Source organism: Tachysurus fulvidraco, chromosome 8 (genome assembly GCF_022655615.1).
Source record: "Tachysurus fulvidraco isolate hzauxx_2018 chromosome 8, HZAU_PFXX_2.0, whole genome shotgun sequence".
NCBI lineage: Eukaryota > Metazoa > Chordata > Actinopteri > Siluriformes > Bagridae > Tachysurus > Tachysurus fulvidraco.
In genome coordinates this window covers 9,266,257-9,290,828 of record NC_062525.1, presented here as the reverse complement: position 1 = coordinate 9,290,828, position 24,572 = coordinate 9,266,257, and the positions used below count along the sequence as shown (strand labels likewise).

General features: G+C 36.0%; 1 protein-coding gene across 1 annotated transcript; it reads left to right on the top strand.

Annotated features, from left to right (window-relative positions):
• Positions 1-1,481: 1,481 nt before the first annotated feature.
• On the top strand, positions 1,482-24,363 carry epas1a (endothelial PAS domain protein 1a). Its single transcript, XM_027163111.2, has 15 exons — positions 1,482-1,783; positions 7,254-7,444; positions 12,087-12,232; positions 12,356-12,440; positions 13,683-13,801; positions 13,975-14,177; positions 15,099-15,205; positions 17,922-18,069; positions 18,156-18,346; positions 19,342-19,505; positions 19,609-19,704; positions 20,724-21,101; positions 21,193-21,310; positions 21,397-21,558; positions 22,291-24,363. Exons 1-15 carry the CDS (start codon positions 1,758-1,760, stop codon positions 22,440-22,442), a joined length of 2,286 nt encoding a protein of 761 aa, XP_027018912.2. The 5' UTR covers positions 1,482-1,757; the 3' UTR covers positions 22,443-24,363.
• The last annotated feature ends 209 nt before the right edge of the window (positions 24,364-24,572 follow it).

Below are 24,572 nucleotides of genomic sequence, written 5' to 3'. Positions count from 1 at the left end.
TAACAGCAAGTAGTTGTTCGCTTTTCCCAGTGCATGAGGCTGCACTAGACTGCAAAAGGGATAAGGATGTGGCAAAATAGAAAAAGGGGTAAAACCAGTAAATTGCTTGATCTGTAATTTATCAGAAGGAGGTAAAACACAGACAAAGTAAGACAAATAAAATCACTGAGAAGCACTTGTAAAAAAAATCCCTATGTAGATCTAATCTGGTCCCATTAAATCTTTAATGCCACTTTTATTGAATTTTTTTTTATTGCTGTTACTTGCGTCATTCAGACAGTCATTGATTCCTGGGAAAAGTCTCAAGATAAGATTTAATGGTTTGTAACACCTTACTCCATACTCTCTGTATAGTGACCTCAGTCCGGTTAAAATGGTCATTAAAAGAATGGTTAATAGTTAAGAATGTTAATCCCAGAGGCTGATTAAATGGTTTGTTATAAAGGCATATAGGGCATAAATCCATTCTGTAGCAAAATGATTTAATAATGTGAAGATGTCACCATGTGTTATTCAGCTCAGTAAAAGAGGCTGGTAGAAATACATTTGCAAGAAAATAAATAAAATCCCATCTGAATATGACTATATGAAAAGCTATGATAAATTGCAAATGATCAAATTAAGCCACATGATAAAATGGATGACTCATGAGCTATAGACTACTGGCACTTTCACTGGAGCCTATCCAAGAGGACACAAGACAGGGAACCCCTTGGACAGGGTGCCAATCAAGTCTGTGTTGAGTTTGCCCATAAGGACCCATAAGTTCTTCAGGAGCACTTGGTTGCACTATTATAAACTGTTGTAGAAAGGACATTATTTACATTTACACTATTTACTGTAGAGTGTCACCCAAATGAGGATGGTTCCTATCAAGGTTTCTTCCTCATATCATCTCAGGGAGATTTTCTGTGTCGCCATCACATCCAGCTTGTTCATTAGGGTTAGGGATTTAGGGATAGATATATAGTATTTAATTGTATATATTAATTTATTTATTTTTATCCTTATTTCTTCTTCTTCTTCTTCTTCTTCTTCTTCTTCTTCTTCTTCTTCTATTTCTTTTTCTCTCTCTTCTGTTTTCATGCTTCTGTAAAGCTGCTTTGAGACAATGGGAATTGTTAAAAGTGCTATACAAATAAATTGAATTGAATTGAAACATGCAAACTCTGCACACACAGGGACTCGAACTCAAACCCTCATCCCCCAGGGCTGTGAAGCAAACATGTTAACCACTGCCCTCTAGAAGCTGGAACCAAAGTACACATTTGAATTAAGTAAATTCAATCAGCTTTTTTCTTTAGTGTGTGTTCTCAACTGTACTGTACAAAAAAGTAGCCTAGGAAAGTAAAGGACACTACACATGTGAAAGAACCGCAAAACAAGGGATATCAAAATTAGTGAGTACGCTGTCCGTGTATTTATTTTTTTTTGGTCCATATGGCCTTCCATAGCAGGCTTTAAACTTGCCCTCACCAAGACGCGTGGCTGAGAGAGTTTTCCGACCTTAAAGCGCTCGCACCTCCCCGCCTGCTTTACACCGGAGAAGCAGTGCAATCCTCGGCAGTGTTCTGAGACTGCACTTTACTACTCCGACACCTCATCGGAAATTATTTAGAATCCAGAGCATGGACATTTCATCAAAATAAATAAATAAACGACAGCGCTGGAGTTGGATACTGACCATACTTTTACGCATCAAACTTTTCTACCCAAGAGTTTTATGAACTGCACTATTTTAGGGTCGGGAATTAATCATGGCTTCTGAAAAAGACAAGAAGAGGTAAGTCGTGGGAAGAGGTTATTTATTAATTAATTTATTAATTTAGTCTATAGTAGGATTAATATGTTTGCAGAATGGTGTTTGGTGGGTTTGTTAACTGCGCAGTTTTTTTCCTGGTGGAGAAGCGCACGGTTTTATCATCCACCTTTATTCATCCACCTGTGTGTCCAACACTTTTTTTTTAACTTAAATACAGGAAAAATAAATCAATAAAATCGCATCTTATCTATTGACAGGCAGAAAGCATCTTAGAAAAAATTTCTTCAATGGTTTTTTATTGGGTTGTTTGAATAGTTAAAGGTGATTAGTGTCTACTTGGGTTCTAACTTGGATTCCCTTCTGAGAGGGAAACAGATTTAAAGCGTTCCAGGATATAAAATATTCACCAAAGGGTTCAACCAGAGAACCTTTTAATGCTTTTAGTTTAGACTAATTTTCTGCACGGGTATTATAAGGTCTGATAAAAGAAAAAGTGCTTAATAAGATGAGGTGCCAAAAGAAATAAGCATGTTATAGTCAGTGATTTAGTTCAAAGTCCTGATGATCATCTAGCTCAAAAACCGCTTTAGACTTCTGAGGTGGTTTCCTTGCTGTTTCCTTTTTATTCATAACCATTTCCTATTTTAGAAACAAACAGAAAGAGAAAACATTCCTACTATTTATGACTAACATTTTTGGCAGTTACAATCCAACAAGGGTCATTAAAGATGAAACAGATAAGAAGATGTTAAGCTTGCGTTGGACCTTTTGAGAATATCCTGAAGAAATGTAGCATTCATTATTCAATAATTCATTTCCAGTACAGTTACTTTGTCAGAGAACCTCTACTGCATTTCTCTGTTGTAAAAGAAAAAAAATTATCTGGAAATATACAGATGTTGAATGATGCCTTCATATGTTGTGTTCTAGTAAATTACACTTTACAGCAACTTCACATCAGGTGGCTTAAAGTTTCATTTAAATTGTATCACAGGGTAAATTCTCATGATAAACGTAAAATGAATAATAAAGACACCTCGGGTAATATCACTCTTTCACTGTCTCCCTATCTTTCTCTCAGTCTGTCTGTCCGCGCAAAAGAAATTGCTCTGTTTTAATCCCACCTGCACTGCACTACACAGTCAAATATATATCCCTGTTAAGTACATCGTCCCAATTCACTGCTACTGATATTTTTTTAGTTGAGGTTTTTTTCCCCCATGATTTTCATTTTGTATCCTCATATCTTCTGTTTGGGTATTTAATCAGTATTAATCAGTGCTGTAGTGGTGTGGCTAATGGATGTTCAAGGGACATTTAAAGAAGGACTAATTTGTTCTTAGTCGCTGCCCTATTCAGGCTATTATTTGTTTGTTAGAAGGAACATAATGTACACGGGAAGATTAAGATTATCCCCTTTTTAAATAGCCATTTAAAGGACAAAATGCATGGTTAGGACTATTCAGTATAGCTCCAGTCTTGTCTTGTCCTGTCTTCTCTTTATCAGGTCGTCTTAAGTGCCTCACGCTTAATTTTATTTTAACTTCATTTCTTTTGCGGGAGTTTGTGGTTTGAAAAGAGCTAATGCTTGCACTTGTGTCAATAATCATTTAATCAACTATAAAGACATTATCAGGGATTTTCTTTTCTTTTATTTAGTTAGTCATCATAATTTTTCAAGCTTGCGTTATTTTATACAATAGCACCCTTTGAACACGTCTGTTATAAATGGCTTCTTGTAGATTGTGGGGCTTTTGTATAATAATTTAAATACTCTTTCAGTGTGAATGGATACACTGTGTTGCCAGAGTTCTCTTTTTTTCTGAATTCAGTGTAATCTTGTTATGTAGAGAGAGCGATTGAAAGAGGGGCGAGGGTCAGCTAAGCGGTCATGTGACTACCTGTTTTTCTTGCCAGTCAAGAGTTAAAAAGGCCACTTGCTATTTGAGGATAGATTGAAGGTTTACCTTATTTAACCCTGATTATAACCAGCGTTGTGATATGGATTTGAGAAGTCAGTTTCCTTTTCTTTTGTGTTGATGTTTTATAGAATATTACAGCATATATTTGCTTAAATGTATGGATTTAAGTCTATAATTAATCAAATGATTCTAGGTTACAAATACACAATTATTTTAGTATAGCTCTTCATTTCAAAGGGGTGCACAGTTACTGCTGAGTCAGAGCATGAAAAATGGGATTAAACTGTTGCACGGAACAAAAAAAAAGTCGCTAACCTTCCCTTTCTATCTCTTCCTGTCCCTCCCGAATGTCTTTTACATCTCATCCAAATCTGCTTTAACATGAAGCACTTTTCCCCATCTAGTGCTTGATTGACATTTTTAATCTATAACTAAAAGCCAAAGGTAATGGCTAGTAAGTTACTGTCAAACTGCAGAACATTTATAGCTCATTTTGTTGTAATAATTCAGTGAAAGGAATAAGAGTGATTATTCTGTCAGCCTAGGGCATGTGCGAATAACACACACGTGTTAAAATTGCTGACAGCAGAATGTGCAGCAGCACACCTTGACCTCCTGTTTTTCGTTATCGAATCCTACAGAAGCTTGTGAATTCTTTTAGTGCGTGTAAGCAGAGGCCCCTTTGCCCTGCTAAAGCTGAAGCCCTGTACAGTGCAGACTTGAAGTGGAGGTCAGCAGCTGGAGTGTGTGGGAAAACGACTTGGTACACTAGGCCACTTCATTCTGATGAACAGAGCCAGGAGGAATGAAGCCAAGCTACTGCAGAGAGAGAGAAAAACAGCAAGCGAAAGAACGAGAACAAACTCTCAGCCAAAACAACATACAGTAGCTACTCAGATACATTTTACTATTAACTTTTTGGAGTTTTGCAATTTTTAATAACTACGTAATTGCTTTTAGTTTATTATAACAGCTTCTATGTTTATTATAGGATAGCTATTCAAATTGTTACATTACTCCAATATGTTATCATAATTCTGTTGTGTCTCATGTTTTGGAGGCTCCTATGTTATAGCGGGCCTCTGTACACTTCTGTTCTAAATAATGGCCTGGTTTATACTTGCGTGACTGTGTGTTTGCGTGCGGATGCAGCAGCAAGGAGAACAGCATTGTTCACATACTCACCTGTGTGTCTTCTGTACATCTGTAAGATTAACAGCGACATCCACTAGATGGCACGTCAGAGCCGAACCATCACTCACTGTCAGGTTTTAATGTGAAGCTATTAAATAGTGATTTCATGCCATATCTGTCTCTGAACAGAAGCATGAAACTGACTACATGTTAGCTTCTTGTTAAAACTTTACATTGTTGCCACGCTTTGCCTCTTAAATGGAAAGCTGTGCCCTTCAAACATATTCAAATATAATAACTACACTAGAAGCTACAGAAATGTGTAATATATCGGCCTGAAGTAAAGGCACAGTTATAGGTTATTTGTTGTGGACAAGAAGAAACCTTTATTTGTCACACATACATTACAGCACAATGAAATTCACTTTTCTTAACATATCCCAGTTTAGGAAATTGGGGTCAGAGCACAGAGTCAGTCATGAAACCCTTTAGACTAGACTAGAGGTTAATGGTCTTACTCAAGGGCCCAGCAGTGGCAGCTTTGCAGCGCTGAGGCTTGAACCCACAATCTTACAATCAACAACCCAGAGCCTTATCCATTTGAGCCACCATTGGCATAATTAAAGCAAACCATTCAAAAACTGCAGCCATCATACTTTAGATAGATTTGTGTGTAGTCTGAGAATGGGTTAATTTATAAAAATCAAACCATAGATCAGACTTTGAAAACCGAACTCTAACTACTGCATACAAAGTTTAGACAAAGCTAGAACCTCATTTGCACATGTTGCTTTGCCTCAGGCTCGAAATGTTTCTATAACAGATGAAATAATAGCTGACAGGGAGAACATCCATTTCATCATCTGTCATCTTTGCCATTTGCACCTCTTGCAGTAATTTATCATCACCAGGTTTTTACTCTATCTTTTTTCCTTTGGACTCCAGTTTGCAGTGATGGCCCTGTGTTTTCACTGCATTTCAGCCACTGTGACGATTGAGAATGCGTCAGGTACACTGTCTGTCAGACTGATTGATTAGTGAGCAGTAGGTTTTGTTTGACACTTTAAAAACCATGTACATTTCTGTATATTTGCAAGAACTCTTTTCCTATGGTTTTGCCTGCTTGTACTGTATTAGTACTGTAGTTGATGGTATAGTAGTATAGATAAACACAAACAAACAAACAAACAAATAAATTCATGATCTTTTTAAGCTTGCTTAACTCCTTGTACCTTTTAAAAAAATATTTGTGTTTTTCCTAAATGTCTTGATAGATTTGTTTTATTCATATTGAAATTTCACCCTAAAAGTCTCCTCATGATTCACAGAGTATTAATCTAATCTACATTAACCTTTAAATAACTTTCCTAACACTGCAGAGCCAAGCATGAGCCCACAATTCCGCTCGACATTTTAATCTGCAGTTTATGTTTAGCATATAATAGAATTGATGAAAAAATTATCATTTCCCAAGAACTATTCTAATCGGCTTCTTACACCAGTGGCAAATATATACACCAGACAGCAGTTACTGCAGTTCATAGCTCTGATTTTTGGGTTTCCGTTTCTGTCTGTGTGTATAATAATGCTAATAAAGGTAGTAAAATCCCAGTGTACTGAGTACTTTCTCTTCTACAATGAATGAAGAAGCAAAAGAATATGATTTGAGCTGTGTGTATTGGTGGCATGGGTTACTGTGGTGTGCCACACTGGGGCACGTGGAGTTCAACTTCTCTCTGCCACAAATTTTCATACTTTCATAACCAAAAATTCAAAGCCTCAGACCACAATGCCTTCACGTCCGGAAAGATAATGCCTTCTATACAGAAGTCTGCTGATCATTGTGCATTTATATATATATATAATTTCTTTTCAGCTAATATCTATGATACAGTTTTCCTTATGTATATACAGTATGTGCAAATGTTAGACGGAGGTAAAAAGTTTCTTTTTTTTTTTAAGACAATCTATGTGTTTTGTCAAATGTCACTGCTAGTACGGCAACGGTCATGGTATTTAATAAACTATTGAAGAATTAAAATAAAGTTGAGGTCTGTGAGTTCAAGGTCATTAAGGACCTTTATGATGATAAGCCATATTTGGCCATGCTGTAGTAATCCTGCCTCACCCACGCGTTACTGTCTAATTTCATACTGTTGTCTGGGTCTGTGCCTTGTGATAATGACTTCATTGTTTCCCTCGGAGGGCATGTCCGCACACTCATTTACAGCAGATAAACAGGAAGTAGTAGCGGCCTGCTCAGGTATAAACTGTAAAAGATCACCAGACATTCTGGCTCTGTGCTACAGTACAATCAAGGCCACTGGAATATTCATCCTGTTTTAAATATAGTCAAGCTGTTTGGCACACACACTGACATCCTCCAGCAGTTGATTGAATTGTGTTGACTTTTGAACTTTGGCCTGTGTTCACAGGCATCCTTCAGAACGGAGAAAAGAGAAATCGCGAGATGCAGCGCGGTGCAGGAGGAGTAAGGAGACGGAGGTGTTCTATGAGCTGGCACATCAGCTGCCTCTGCCTCACAGCATCCGCTCACACCTGGACAAAGCATCCATCATGAGGCTAACCATTAGCTTCCTGCGCACACGCAAACTGCTCACATCAGGTTTGGGTTACACACACACACACACACACACACACACACACACACACACAGCCTCAGTCATATTAATTGCTGAACTGCTCCCACACATTTACATATATTTATTTGGTTAATGGGTTTATCCAAAGCATTGGGCAGAGCAGATGAGGGTTTTCCTCCGCACACACCCTTAGTTTTTTTCCATTGCAGGTTCTGCGGTGTGTCTCATTATAATTATTTCCACTGAAAATCGTTTCGTTTGTTTTCATCATGGGTGCCTTCAATTTTTAGCCTTTGTTAATCAATTGTATTAGTTTCAAGATGAAGCAAACAGATATTGCAGTATGCAGTATTGCACTGCTCAGGAGGCAATGAGGGGTAAACAATATTGGTTTGCTAATTAATTTCATTTTACAGAATATTATGATGCTTTATGAAGTCTCTCCTGATTTTCAGGGTAGCAAAAATAATCAGATTTGTAAGGAGAACTCTAAACCGGAACCGTGTGGTGTTAGTCAGACCGAAAATAAAAAAAAATAATAAATAAATAAATAAATAAATAGGTCTATATGCATTTGGGATTTAGTAGTAGTAGTAATAATAATAATAATAATAATAATAATAATAATAATTACACTATGAGACATGTATTTTATTGGAATTAAAAGTAATGAATCTATACAAAATAGCCAATATTATAGCCAAGGAAAAAGTCTTATTTGTTAACAATGCTGTGATGTAATATAGCTATATGTAACCATGTAATACACTTAATTATTTTAAAACCTCCTCTTCAAATCTGTCTGTCTGTCTGTCTGTCTGTCTGTCTGTCTGTCTGTCTGTCTGTCTATCTATCTATCTATCTATCTATCTATCTATCTATCTATCTATCTATCTATCTATCTATCTATCACAAGACACTGCACATACCACTTTTTAATTCAAGTCAATGGTTGAAGCTTTTTATTTATACTTTAATGTAACAAATTACAAATATTATTTAACGACAAATATTCAATAGTTACAACAAATCAAAAGATTTACGAAAATAAATACCTTTATTATAAAAAAAAAATTTGGTTTTCAGTGTGTTTTACTACCACAGTGTTTCTTCGTGTCATTTAACTCAAGACGATGAGCAGTAATATTAATATGTGACACAGTGCAGACAGAAATGGTCTAGTTTTTTTGCTGCTGTTGTTCCCTTTGTATTTCAGCATCATGTATTAAAAAACGAAAACAAACAAAACAATGGGCATGATTTTACAGTGAAAAACATCCACTTTAATTGAATTCTATTTTAATACACAGTTGCCAACCATCTGAATCCATCTGCTTGCTGTCCAACCGTCTGTTCTCTCAGGCCCTTAAGGCTAATGTTTGCAGTTGCTGCATGTTTTTGCTTTATTGAACTGCAGGTCAGTGTGGTCCAGCTTAGATGAGTCAGTCAAGAAGTAAATTTAATTTGCTAGACAGGAACATTTTATTTTTTTGACCTGAATAATACATCTGTGCTTTTAGAAGCATGATGCAGATCATCATTATGTCTTTGAGTTTGTGTGTGTGAATGAATGTGTGTGTGTGAATGTGTGTGTGAATGTGTGTGTGAATGTGTGTGTGAATGTGTGTGTGAATGTGTGTGTGTGTGAATGTGTGTGTGAATGTGTGTTTGTGTTTGCTTGTTTGTGAGTGGGTGTGTGTTTGTGGGTGTGTGAGGGTGTGTGTGATTGTGGCTCTGGTGTGTGTGTTGGTGGCTCTGTGTTTGTGTGTGTGTTTGTGGGTGTGTGGGTTCATGGCTGTGTGTTTGTGTGCTTGTATGTGTTTGTCTGTATGTGCAATTGTGTGCGAGCCTGTGTGTGCTCGTGTGCGTGTTCATCTGAGCATGCTCGTGTGTTTTTTTTGTGTTTGTGTGTGTGTGTGTGTGTGTGTGTGTGTGTGTGTGTGTGTGTGTGTGTGTGTGTGTGTGTGTGTGTGTGTGTGTGTGTGTGTGCTCTAGCCATTACAGAGCAGCAGCAGAGACGTTCTGTACTCTGTGACACAATAAGATTATGATCTCAGGAACATAGACAAAGACCGTGGGTGGTTTCTAAAGTTCATCACTGATTACTAACTCACATGGGTGTGTGTGTTTGTGTGTGTGTGTGTGTGTGTGTGTGTGTGTGTGTGTGTGTTTGTGTGTGGAAAGTGTTTGCAATGGCAGGGAGCATAATTCAAACAGAAATATGGTCAGAGAGTAAGCAGGTGGTGAAAATGCAGAGGAATGTACAGTAAGACAAATTGTGGTGAGATTAGATGATGGAGTATTCTGTGAATGATAGTCTTTCTTGTTCTTCTTCTTCGTCTTCTTTGTGGTTTTGTTCTTCTTTTTCTTCTTAAAAAGCCTGGTCAGATATCACACCTTGATGTTAACAAATGAGAACTATGTTTTTGTTATTTTTTAGGTGACGTTATTCATCCAGTAAACAATATATCAAAGCGTTTTTTTTCTTCCCCCCAGTACTGTAGTTTCTCTTATCTTTCTAGTGCATCTGATGGCCTACAACATTTGCTTGGTCTTGTGTTCTTGTGATGTTGACTTGAAAATGAATTTTATTTGAATTCATTTATTTAGATTTGATTAGATGAACAGCAGTATAAAAGGAGCAGTTTATTTTTAGTGTCCTTTACTGCTTGCAATTCAGATTTTAATGAAACCATTAACCAGTGCTTGACTTCACATGGAGGGAGATCATTTCTGGAAGCAAAAAAAAAACTCTTGAAACAAAGAAAACTAACATAATCCACTGCATTATTATACGACCAAGCACAATTTTGCCGAGATATAAAAGTTACACCTATAAAGACCTATTAAAAACACACAATTGTACCTTTAACCTCTAGCTTATTATTCCTTTATTCCAAGCCAGCCATTGTTGGTATTACCATGAAAACACTACCCTTTCATTTACACTTTGTCCTGCAGTGCTAAGAAGCAGTAAAGTTGTGTTCAGGTATTAACATTACTGATCGACACAATCTAGAAAAATCCAGTCCTGATTTGATCTAAGTCATCTACAGTAGATGTATGATGATCAAGCGTGCACTTGGCAGCTCAAGCATATCTGCTTGCCTCACTGTCAGTGGTCCGTGGCATTCTATCAGAAAACCGTAAGAAGATATTTCTGCTTCATCTCATTAAAGCACAGTAGAATAGTCCAAAATGAATTATTATTCACTGGCACCATTAATGTTAAAACACCACTACTAGCCAAAGTCTGGGTTGATAGTGTTACTGTACCATCAAGCTATTTTAAGTAAATGTGTTTTATGTGGTTATTACTTGCATATTTATCAAACTCAAGTTTGCACCATCAAACGTCTAATGAACTGATGTTACTTGCACTATTAATATTCGTTTGGCACAATAATCAGATAATCAGTCAGCCGTACATTTTAAAAAAGAAATGTACCACAAAAAATGCTTTTGGGAGTTTATGCTAATTTTTTATAGCATAATTAAATTTCATTAATTTCATTTAATTTTATTTATTTGTTATTTTTATTTATTTATTTATTTTTTATAGCAAGAACTGAGGAGTAACAGAGATAAATGAGAAATTGTTTATTTTGCTGACCGACCTCCAAGTCCAACACAAAGAAAACCGACTCTGCTTTATTTTAAATAGGATACAAATGCAAAGTGCCTCAAAAGTGGGGGAAATAAATGGCCTTCAGTAGAAAACGTGCTTTTATTTCAACTGAAATTTTCATTTGGTTTTGATTTTAAAAGTCATTTTTGAATCCAAATCAAATCAGAAACTAATGAGTGCAAATTGAAATTATTATTTTGTATTATTATTTATATTCTAATATTTAATATTTCTATATAAAATGGGTTTTATTTGATATTTGCAATTTTGGCAAAACAACTCTTATACAAGTTATACAAATGGCACCCTCAAATTAAAGTACTTTAAATAAAGTAGTAAAGATTCAGTAAAGATTGCATGGTAAATACACTGAAACCTATAGAAAACTAATGTAGTTATGAGAACACAAGGAACCTACTATAAGTTTAAGTGGTGAAAACAGGCTAATTCGAGAGAAAATGAGCACGGTTAGACATGTTTAAACAAGAACTGCTTCTCAGGCTGTGGTAGTGATTGACGGAAAGCATCAAAAGAATGCCAGGAATGTCAAAGCCTGGCACAGAAGTAACCTAGTTGGACCTACTAGGTGCAGTATTTTATAGTGTGCAGATGTTTTTAAATACTGTAGGGGTAAAAGTGGAAGAAAGAACAAGGAGCCTGACCACTTGCTTGAGGAGAAAAAAAATTCTGAACGTAGCAGAAAGAATGATGTCCCGTCTGGGTCAGAAAGACCACAGTCAGACCCTCGCGCCTACTCCCAGCCTTTGAGGGAAGGAAGGTCTTATCAAGGGGAAGCAGATTTCCACCTCCCAGCATGAGGCCTAGTTTTAATTATTGCCTCAAGTTCTTGAGATTGTTCAGCAGCATTGTGTGTGTTGAAACTCCTCCTAGTGCTGATGTTAGATCTGAGATGTGTTTTGGTTCTCATGCTGAATTAGTCAGGGAAATAAATAAAGGTTTTTTTTTTGCAATGTAGTGAATTAATAGGATTTAGAATTTCACTTTTAAATGTTTTTATTAATGTGTGTTATTCACAGCATGCTTTAGCAGACAGGTGAAGGAGGATACACCGATGGACACTCTGTATTTGAAGGCTCTGCAAGGTTTTGTTGCTGTGGTGACATCAGAAGGTGACATGATCTTCCTCTCCGAGAACATCACTAAGTTCATGGGTCTCACTCAGGTGAAACTTTTTGACCTCTGTCTGTCCAGTATGTGTATGATTGTGACAGAGCTAGGCAGGATGCTAAAGTGTTGTATGTTGTCTCTCTCTTTTTCTTTGAATCTTTTTGGTACATCTAAACAGGTGGAATTAACAGGACAAAGCATTTTTGATTTCACACACCCCTGCGATCATGAGGAAATCAGAGAAAACCTCACTGTCAAAGCAGGTGTGTAATTGTTGACTTCTTGTTTTATTTGTGTTTTGAGATGCGGAGCTTAACATTTAACCCTTTTTACATTTACAGCATTTGGCAGATGTAATTATCCAGAGCGACTTACAAATCTTCTCTCATTTATTAATACAACTGAGCAATTCGAGTGTTAAGGGCCTTGCTCAAGCTCAATTAAGTATTGGATTCAAACTCACTAGTCCAATACCTTATCCACCAGGCTACCACATTTTGGCTTTCAGTGTGAGATGCTTTTTCCTTCTGTTGATAACCTTACACTGAGTTTTACTGGTTTAAGATAACACCTTTTAGCAACTTTTAGATGCACTTGGGGCATCTCACAGAATAGGTTTGATCACTATTCAATGTGAATATATAAACCTTTGTGTTGAAAGCTTTTTTTTAAATATTCTTATTAATATATTATCCGATTTACTATTTATTTTTTATTCACAATACACATTTTTATTCAAAATCTATAAGAAAAGATTTTGCTCTGCGGATAAGGGCAGGATTATTCTGGAATAGTTTTATCATATTTATAGTTTTAATAGTTTATATACTTTTATCACAAAAAAAATGTTTCATCAGATAATAAAGATGAGTCAAAATGGACACAAACAAATCAGCAAAAGAGCCAATGGTTTTTCCTTTAATTTGTCACACATTTCTTTTTAATAAAATTCTGTTAAAACATGATTAGCAAGATTTTCAAAGCCATGCATCTGCTATATTTGTGGATCAAATTGTGTTAATTGTGGTGTGTTTATGACCAAAAACTGGGGCATAATATATTCAAATTCAAATTTCAATTTCAATTTGTATTTCACATACATAAACACACACAGCATGACATGTAGTGAAAAGAGAATGTGCAATAAAAGGATAAATAAGGAAAGAGAAAAATAAACAATAAACATAGATCTATGTATCTTAAAAAAATGAGGATGAATACAAAAAGTAAGAATAAAAACAGAGCTGTACAATGTGCAATGAATGGGTGGGAATGCAGATAAGTATGTTGTATATAATTTAGATTTGTTATATACATGATAATGGGCAAAATATGTAAAGTGACCAGTGCGAAAAGAGTTCCAAAATGATATGTGTAGTATGCAATACATGGTGTGCAAAAGGGTCTGTGTGTGGTGTGCAAAAGCCTTATGGTGTGCTAAAGTGTCCAATGTTCATAGATTGGGTGAATGGGATTCTGATATATGTCTTGAATGTGTCTGTTAGGGCCAGCATATGACAGAAGATATAAAGAGCTAAAAACAGAGAGAGATTTCTTTATGAGGATGAAGTGCACAGTCACCAACAGAGGACGCACAGTCAACCTTAAATCAGCTGGCTGGAAGGTACCGTAGGTGCATGTGGACTGCAATACATGCACACACAAACACGATCCTTTCGACACAACCATGCAAGCTGTGTCCAAAGAATTCTGAAATTATGTACGATTATTACTCTTCCATTATTACCTATGTTTTTTTTACTGTTATGTTTAGATGTAGTGTGTGTCTTTCCGCAGGTGCTACACTGCACAGGGCATTTAAAGGTATACCCCAGCCGGCCACCTCATGTTTTGTGTGGGTTTGCTGAGCCCCCGCTAACTTGCCTGGTAGTGCTGTGTGAGCCCATTCCTCATCCGTCCACTGTGGATACACCAATCGATGGCAAGACCTTCATGAGCCGACACAGCATGGATTTGAAGTTCACCTACTGTGATGAGAGGCATGTAACACTTTCAGAAACACTTAAGGGGGAAAATGAGGGGGGAACAAATGTATATTTATGATACAGAGATTGCTGTACAAAAAGGATTGATGTCTATTATTATTTATGGAGTTATATAAGTTAGCAGTGTATATACAGTACAAGGTTTGCTGTGACATTTTGCCACTGGTTTTAGGAAAAAAGGGGCAGATGTAAATCTTGAAGTTTATATGAAAAAGTATACCAGCCGTCGGATATATAAAGATTTTATATGACCGTTACTAAGAGGTCAAAGCAATTACAAGGGTAAGAGGAGAAAATACACAAGAATATTGTGTCGATTAAGATCTAGTTTCATAGCTGCCTTTAATCATGCTAATGTACCAAGGTGGGTTCTTATGGCTTTAAAAACTTAAACTGCTTTGTGCAGTACTGAAATCAGTCAAACAAAGCAAAGGCAACTTCTCAAAAGCAACAACGTGCCCTTTACTAACGTACAAGTGTGTAACTCACACCGTGTTATTTCAACAAGCAGGGAAAAAATCTCAAAAATAACAGACAGGGAAAAATACTACAGAGAAAATGAGTGAGAGAAGGATTTATTTTCTCAGAAAACAAAAAGCTTCAATTGTCAACAGTTGGCACTAAAGTGGGAAAGGCACTTACTTTGGCTCCTCTGGTCTCATTTAGAACTGATTGCTTGTCCTGGCTTTCCCAGCATGTTGCAGGATTTGTAAATAGTTGCTTCCACCCAGACTCTTCCCCACACACTTTTCTGGAATTTTTGAAATATCTATGAAAATTGTAATACTTACACAATAATACATCTGAATACATGATAGGATATAATTAGAAAAAAAATCATTTGGATTTTATTTTTATTGCTTATAAGTTCAGAGTTGTGCTTCTGAATCATTGTTATTTAACCTCGTTTTCCAGTGTGAGAAATTTAATGGGGTACACATCAGTGGACTTAGTGGGGCGCTCTGTCTATGACTTCTACCATGCACTGGATGTGGACAACATGACTAAGGGCCACCAGAACTGTGAGTACATACTTCACTTATTAGCTACTGTATGTTTGTACATACTGTACTTTTTCTACTGCACTGTTGGTATATAACATACAAAAACAATCCATCCTCACACTTCAACATGTACATCATGTCCTGAATCTCACTTCATGAGCAATCAACTCATATTATAAGCAGATCCCGTTCCAAGGATGTACTATGACCTTAACCAAAATGACCCTTTATTAGGCAGCGATCCATGTTTTTTTATCTCTAAGAATGGGTTTGCCTGCTGTCTTGAAATCAGGCGTCCCTGGACATGAGGCACTTCCCATGCACCCGCTGACTGAAGGAAGCAGATGTCCAGCTTGCGCCTAGGAATTGAGTTATTTATAAGTTCGATGGTTATTGCATTGCACTGTTTATTTGCTTAGCAGATGCCATAGTGCAATTTTTCCACTCTGGCCCAATAGCATTACATGTTTACATAATGGATTTTATGGCTTTACCCTTTAAAGTAGTACGGGATTGAAAAAATCGTGCGGTTTACAGACCTTGGTTCTGTTCTTTTTAGCCAGTAATAGATGAAGTGGTTTTTGGATAGTGTGTTAGTCAGAAGGATCATCTTGTGTCCTTTTTATGTTTTGTCCACTGTGGACTTTGGTATGTGCAACCTGACCCACACGTGAATTCAGCTTGGATCTGTCTACACTATATCTGTATCACCACCCATGGCATTTTCTGTATGACATTACTATTTTATAAATTGCAAATTCTTGGATGGCTTTTGCTAACCTCGTGTATTATCAAGTGACTGTTGACCTATCCATACTGACCATCTGCTATTTTTATTCAGATATGAAAGAGCTTTCTCTTATTATTACATGTATTAATAATCACAATTGTCAACACTAGTTCATCCAAAGACTTCATCTTCAGGTTTATGCATAAAATCTTCAATAATGTGCTTGAATACTACTACTGCATTTACTTTAACAATTTGTCTGAAATCATGATAGTTAGCTAGCATTATCAAAAGCAGTTATGAGTGTTTATGACTAAAGTTAATTTTAGTTATGAATTTTTTTGTTTGTTTCTTTGTTTTTTTTAATAATATTTAGAAATTTTATCAAAGATCCTGTGTAGCATGACACTTAGTGATAATTTTACATTTTCTGTCAGCAAACCTGTCAAATTGAGTCTTTAGCTATTGTCATCACATTATTATTATCACATTAGGTCAAGTTAGATAATCGGCAAGTATTTGAAGTGACGATTATGAACAATTATAATTATGATTTTCAAATTCTGTCAGAAATCCTGTTGACGCATTGTTAGCAAATCAAATTCAAGACCACTACACATCCTCTCAAAGCTTTATTCTGATCTTTTTATCTATGATCAGCAGATGTACTATATACAAAATGTACTACATTTTGTTTAAGGTTAGTCATTATGTATTGTCCTTTGCACCACTATTATGTAGTGTACAATTCATTTGTTGCCTCTCTGAGGTAAAATTAGCAACAAAATTTGATTTTGTCAGGAATGTCCACAAATCCTGTGAATTATTAACTTATGGGCAGGAAGATCCTCCTGGATGCTGAAGGATTGATTAATACCTACTAATTGAAGTGCCCTGTGACTTATATGATCAGTGTCTTGTGACTGCTTTAGCAACTGTTCAGTCTGGAGTCTGTTAGGCAGGTCACCCCCAACTGAATATCTCACTGATTAATGACATGACCAACTGCCATGGTCTCTCTAATCTTACCCCAATAGAGCAGTCAGGTCAGCTAGGCTAGCATCAACAATGAAGATTACAATCAGGCTGATAAACTCTGTAGTAAAAATACATCTGCTACTGTATATGAATGCCAGTGGCGTCCTTATTTCTGTTTGAAGACATAACCTCTGAGAGCTACTCTTGCTTTCAGATGTCAAAACAAGGGCATACTTTCTGCAGCCTGTGATGTACAGACATCTCCGAGACACTTACTCATCTTTCACTTATAGTGTGGCTAAAGTGCATTAAAGTACACACATTAGTAAAAGAGTGTATGCGAGAATTTCCATGACGGCTTCTCACTGATTTCTGTAAAGGCTTTTTTTCTTTCTTTCTTGTAAAAATAAACTACACAAATAAAACTGAATTAACATTATGAATTAAATAACATAAAGTAAAAAAAGTAAAAACAGCAAAATAAGAAATACAGTCTAAACGTTTTTAGGTAATTATTTAGCTATATACAGTAGGAACTGGTCAATGCTACAGCTTAGTTGATTGATATTCCAAACATTACAGCATAATGTTGCAATTTTCTGTAAAACCGATATGTTTTAGTTTTTTGTTTTGTTTTTTGCAATTTTTTTGTTGCAATGTTTTTCCGTAGCTGTTTAGTCCAGCCCCTTTGGGTGGCAGTTTGTATAAAAAGAAAGGGAAAATTAATCTTCTTAGAAAAATGCACCTTTAAATGTGTAAAAGAGGTCATTGCACAGCCTGTTCTATTGAATAACTTCTACATCAATTAACCAATTTAGATTATCTCTGTGGACAATTTGAGACTAATTTCATTAGTTCAGTTCATTTGGAAATGGCAGTAATCGGATTATCACGGTTATAATATCATCCACTATGTATTGTACATGAACCAAACTGTGACCACCTACTGTATAATGAATATCTTTTTTTTTTAAAAAAAAAAAAAAAAGGTTTACATGAAATGTTATTGATTTCTTTTGTGTGCAGTGTGTGCTAAGGGCCAGGTGGTGAGTGGTCACTATCGGATGTTGGCTAAGCATGGTGGTTACGTATGGTTGGAGACACACAGCACGGTCATCTATAACAGCCGTAACTCTCAGCCACAATGCATCGTGTGCATTAACTACGTCTTAAGGTAAGAGATCATACCATATAATAGTATATACACCAAAACATAGTCTGCATATAAACATTTACCATGATATTCAATATCTGTTTCAGTGGCATTGAAGAGAAATCCATTGTGCTCTCCATGGACCAAATGGAGTCATTTTTCAAACACCAAGACATGCTGGCCACCAGTGAACTCTTCTGCCCAACCTCAGAAACATTTACCAAACTCAAGGAAGAACCTGAAGAGATCCCACAGCTTGTGCCAACACCGGGAGAAGCAATCATTGCCCTGGACTTTGGTCAGAATTCCACCCACCGCTACCTCTATCCCCACAACAACTTCTGCCTGTACTCCACCCTATCCTTTGACAGCATGCCCACTCCCCTCCTGCATGCATGAACTCAGCTCAGTATTTATCACTGCCTACCTCAGAACCACAACACACAGCTTATCGTGCCCATAGTCCTGAGCTTTGCATTTGCAGCCTTTGTAAAGATGCATGATTGTAGCTTGGCTTTGCAGCAGGGTGATTCCTTGTATAGTGATTACAAACATGAATTTTTTTTTTTTTTAAATAAATGTTTTTTGGGAACGTTTCCCTGGTAAAAAACATTGAGTTTCATACTACTGGTTTGCTGGTGGTGTGTGTCATCTTCTTTTGGTTCGGGGTTACTGTATATTGGGTATGCACTTTCATCTATTATCAAAACTTATTGCATGCAATGGAAATCAAACTAATTTCTCTTGTGTCTATTTTAAATGAAACCCTGGGAGCATGTGTGGTCTCATTTTTCCTTTTCCATTCTCACAATCTCATTTTTCATTCATTAACACATTTTGGCCAACACTAATATCCTGTTTTGATGGCTTACAGAGGACCAAATGCAAAGCATATGATATTGGTATCAGAATACTTCAGCTTTTTTGTCGACATCATTTATACCACATCTGTAGCATATGTGTGATTACCACAAACAAGAATTTTAGCACATTGTGCTTTGATGAGAAAACAGGAAACATGCTGTACACTTTTAAGGAATGTCTAAGAAAATGTATAAAATTTCTTTTCTTTCATAACACAGAGACAGCAGCATTCTTTTCCATTGTATCCACACATATGCTACGAACATTAATATATAAAATGCTGGACTATTCCTTTTATAACATTTCATATAATACGATATTTGTATGTATAGATGTATGTGAATCAGTGTTTCAGTCAGCATTCAGCTTTTAGGCTGGATTTTGGCTACAACAATGACATCAACATCCACATGCACTTTGTATTTGCAGGAAGTCCAGATTTTGAAGCTTCTGCTACTTTCTACAAATCTCCAAGTCATGTTTCAGTTAATAAGCAGTGGGAAATGGAGTCTCCACACCATAGATCTGACAGCAAGCCGGCCAAAGCTTCATCCAGTACAAATTCAACCCCGAGCAACAGCAGCAGCTCCACTGTTCGTTCCCTCTGTGTCACTCCTATCAATTTAACAAACAATGCTGATTACCGCTTAAGCACTAGTTGTTTACCTAATCATGTTGTTTGCTTGTGGTGTGCAGCCTGATAATGCAGCAGGAGGTTACTATGGTGGTGAAGAGACTGAGCTGAAGGTTGAGTTGACAGAACGGCTTTTTGCTCGGGACACTGACAATGAAGTAAGCTCATCACACGTTTTGGTGCAATTTGAGGTGCCAGCATCTACTGTTTAGCCATAGCATTTATAATGTCTGACTCCTGAATAGTTAGACTAAGTGACTACTAAAAGACTTCTGTTTTTTTTAGCTAAAGCTGCAGTCACAATAAACAAAATACTAATGTGCTCGGCAAGAAAAATAAATTAACTGAAGGGGAAAGGACAAGAAAGATGTGCATTTGTTGCTAGTAGTATTTACATTACTGCAAAAAAACAAACACAAAAAACATTTTATCAAGTTGAAATATCTTGAATACAGTTACACTTGACTAGTGTTTTTTTTTTATTATAAAATTAAAATGACCCAAATTTACAATTAGTAAACCAATACATTTCACAAGTAATTTTACTGTCAGTCATGTTTTATATTATATTATATTATTTACTTTTCTCGTGGCAGATGCTTTTGCTAATTTTATTTTATTTTTTTACTATTAAGAAGCTATAGTATAATAATGAAAGTTTGAAATGGAATAAAAATTCTCAAAATATGATTATAATCATGTTATCTTTGCTTAAATTGGAATCTTAAATACTAGATAAATTTGAACATGTATTATCAGTATATATTCAGATATATAGTGTTTAGCCTCATGCCAGATTTATCTAGGTGAAATCCACAAGCTTTGTGAGCTAATAGAAACCATTTGTGTGAAATTGTAGTTTCTTTGAAATGTAAATAAAAAATGTAGCTGCTTATAATTATATATCAGTCAAACTGGATTTTTCACCCTTTTTCTTGTTTTCTTATTGTTACTTTGCACAGATAATAAAAAAAATAGCGCTTTTTTCTACTTAAATTCTATTTTTGTGATAAATTCTGTTCTTTTTTTTCTCCCTGAACATTCAGATCATTTCAAAATGTCTGCTAGTAGTTGAGATGACTTGACTAGTTATAATCGATCTCTAGAACTGAGACAAACTCGGTCAATTTTGTGAAATGTTAAATTTAAATTTGTCATTCTGCTGTTTCATTTTCAGCAGTGGGACTTTAGTGAACTGGACCTGGAGACTTTGGCTCCTTACATCCCCATGGATGGTGAGGACTTCCAGCTCAACCCCATTGCTCAGGATGAATCCTTATCGGAGTCCAGCTCAAGCCATTGTGCTCAGCCTCTGTATTCATTCAGCAATGTTACGAGTTTCTTCCAGCCTTTGGCTCCCCTCACCTCAGAACACAAGAACTGCCCAAGACCTTACCCGGAGATACCACTTGTTCCTCCTTACCAGGCTCCTCCAAATATCCCACACTCATCCAGAGCAGCCATGTGCCTTGAACAGATTACACTGGATAACAGCTTGAAGCGCAAGAGACAGGATGAATTTAGTTTTTCCTGCTCGTTTCCAGATATTCCTCAAGTAAGGTTTAAGGAAATTTCCCATGCAGATTTAAAAATGATAAATATTCACACAATTGTCCAAATTAACATGCTTCTGTTTGTGTTTGAAGTCTATTAAACAGGATGGAATAAGTCGCAGTGAGTCAGTAGACAACATGTGGAAGCGAATGAAGACTGCAAACACAGATGGGTGTGCCTTTTCTACCAGGAAATCCCCTGATCCCAGAGGTACCTAGTTTCTAAATATGCATATTTTTGTTTTGTCTGTCTCCCATTCCATAACATTTGATGTGCTTGATTTTTGTTTTTTTCAGACCTCTTCTCAGCTAGGCAAGTAGGCAAGCATTCTCAACCTCTCCGTTGTCGGCCTCCTCCAGATCCCCGGATCTCTGGAGAGCTCAAACAGCCTTTTATTGAGCGCTTCTGCTCTTCAGCATACAGTCAGAACAGCATGCCACCTTTCAGTAAACTCACAGGTCAGTGCTGTAAGCTACTTTCATGCGTGCATTTCTTCCATTTTTTTATATTATTTTATACACTTCTATAGGCAGTGGTAGCTTACTGGTTAAGATGTTGAACAATTGTGAATTTCCCACTGGAATAAATAAAGTATCTGTCTGTCTGTCTACTTATCTATCTGTCTACTTATCTATCTGTCTACTTATCTACCTACCTACCTACCTACCTACCTACCTACCTACCCACCCACCCAAAGTATCTATCTGTCTATCCGTCTATCCGTCTATCCGTCTATCCGTCTATCTATCTATCTATCTATCTATCTATCTATCTATCTATCTATCTATCTATCTATCTATCTATCTATCTATCTATCTACCTACCTACCTACCTACCTACCTACCTACCTACCTACCTACCTACCTACCTACCTACCTACCTACCTACCTACCTACCTACCTACCTACCAACCACCCACCCACCCGAAGGTTGTTCAGACCCCAGCAATGCCATGTTGCCACTGTTGGGCCCTTGAGCAAGGTCCTTTTAGTGTTCAGTTGTATAAATGAGTTAAATGTATGTTTCTATGAATAAGGCCGTCTGCCAATTACCATAAATATATTTGCATTTTAAACAAAATTTGAGAGCGTAAAGGCCAAGATCTTTGAGTATTTGAAGTTTCAACCTTGTGATTACTAGCTCACAACCTGAGGCTTAACGTCACCTTTTATGCATGTTGTGTCTTTTAGGGATTACAAATCGATTGCTAGTCCCCTCCTTTGGCCCATACTGCCTGGCGGAGCTGACGCAGTATGACTGTGATGTGAACGTTCCGCTGCAAGGAAATCTTCACCTGCTGCATGGCAACGATTTGCTCAAAGCTTTGGACCAGTCCACGTAGACTGAAATATTTAAGTTAAACCCAGTTTGGGGGTCTCTGTTTATTTTATGCCTACTACAGCCATGCCATTATTTAATGGTTGCCTTTTCAGTCACATATACGTACAATGTTAGAATAGAATATTCAATATGCATATCTGTTTCAGCTTCAAACTATACAGTAAATATGAGCTTTTTGAAATGGATATTTTATCGATTGAGTTGTTTCTACCTTATAAGCTGTTAATACCGGTTAATAATGTGTAACTTTACCTGCTTTTGTTTTGGTGTTGCAGTTTCTGCCCACATTCAGACCTATTATTCTGAGAGTAATTTGTTTAAGATGGAATAGCTGAATATTGGTATGACTAGTGCAATTTTCTCGTTTCACTTTTAGATAGGAAACATATTTTATTAGATGGTCTCAAGTCAGATTTAATGTAGTTGTTTGAGTAACTAAAACATTTTTGTTAAAAAAAAAATGGAAATATTCCATCTGCAAAAAATGTTTGGAAATTCCAACCATGAATGTGTGTTGCAATTTAGATCATTTGTAAAATAGACTTTTATTTCTTTTTTGTTTCATTCGCTCTTTCCCAACCTACCTAATCAACTGCGATGCTGTATGTTGCATATCTCTTCTCTACATCATGTGAAGCACTTTATTTAAAGAGCATTAATATGGACCCTTATTTGTTCATCGACCAAATACAAGAGAACGCTATATTAGTTTTGCAAGTGGTGCTTAGCTTTCAGTTCTTAGCATTTCTTGACTACATCCCACTTTAACCTGCACCAACCATTATCTTTCTAATCCTTCCCACCAGCATCAGCAACAAGATATTCTCAGATATAAACAGTTAAAAATTAATGTTACATATTCTTTTATTTATATATATATATATATATATATATATATATATATATATATATATATATATATATATATATATATATATATATATATATATATATAAATGTGTGTGTGTGTGCAGTGTCTGATCAGTGCTGATCGGTACCTAGGTACCTTATCTTGTGTACTCTAGTACAAACTGTAGATTTATTTTTGCATTCTTTATGCCGTTTAAAGTTAAATGTATTTTTTTTTCCAGCTCAGCTACTGTACATAACCTCTGTTAATACTGTGGAGTTCTTATATCTTTCATTAATTTACATCTAAAAGGTTTTCTGTAAGTAAAGTTGAGAAACATTTGGTGCACCAAACAGTGGCATATAGTAATAATACTAGTTTATTTTTATCTGTTCTACTCAAACTATGTAGCAGTTCGAAAGTATTCAAGATTCATCATGAAATATAATTGAACGTCTATTTAACACATGGCCTTGTATGCTATATTAACTCATGCACATTTTAATGATGATCCATTGTACCTGGTCAGTATTTATTTTTCTAATGATCCTCATATTTCTGAGAAAGCCTTGTTTAAATGTTGCTGATAATGATGTCATAGTAATGCCTTTCATGCAAATATTAATCTCCCAGATATAAACACTGTAACACAAAAAGTACACACCATAGTCGCTTTCATCAGTTGACCTTTAGTCAATTACTGCATAGCATTTTCAACATAAATGAATTTATCATCAGTTCATTAATTTATTATATTAGTGTGTCCATAACCTGCATGTTTGCTATCCATGCAATGTATGACAACTAGCTCTGAGTTTAGGACAAACAGGGTAAATCAATTGCAACGTTACATAACTGTTCTCTGAAGGGAGATCCACTGCTGTTTTTTTTTTTTTTAGTCTGGAAGTCAGGAAGCGTAAAATACAGAAAAACTATTCTAACTTTACATTATATACAATACATGATTGCCTAGATATCAAGATGTTACCTTCTTGTTGTTTCTTTTACTCCATGTAAAGAAGCACTTTGTTGGGCTCTTTTTTGGTAATAAAAGAGTAGTCAATAAAGTCTATATCTTTTTGTACTTATTTTATTTGTATTATAAACGATTATGGATGATTTATTACACAGACGTTTCTTCAGCGAAATTCCACAAACCGGTTAACTTTTGAGTTTGAAAGTAATCTAAAATTAATTAAAAAAATTTTTTGGTGTGCAATATGTTATTGGTATGGACTGTATTTATTAATAAATAATTAAATAAGAATTAAATGAATATGA

Coding starts and splice junctions, on each gene's coding strand:
- epas1a (XM_027163111.2), top strand. CDS start 1,758: ATGGCTTCTGAAAAAGACAAGAAGAG. Junction 12,233..12,355: donor AGTTCATGGGTCTCACTCAG/GTGAAACTTTTT, acceptor ACATCTAAACAG/GTGGAATTAACAGGACAAAG. Junction 12,441..13,682: donor AAACCTCACTGTCAAAGCAG/GTGTGTAATTGT, acceptor TGTGTCTGTTAG/GGCCAGCATATGACAGAAGA.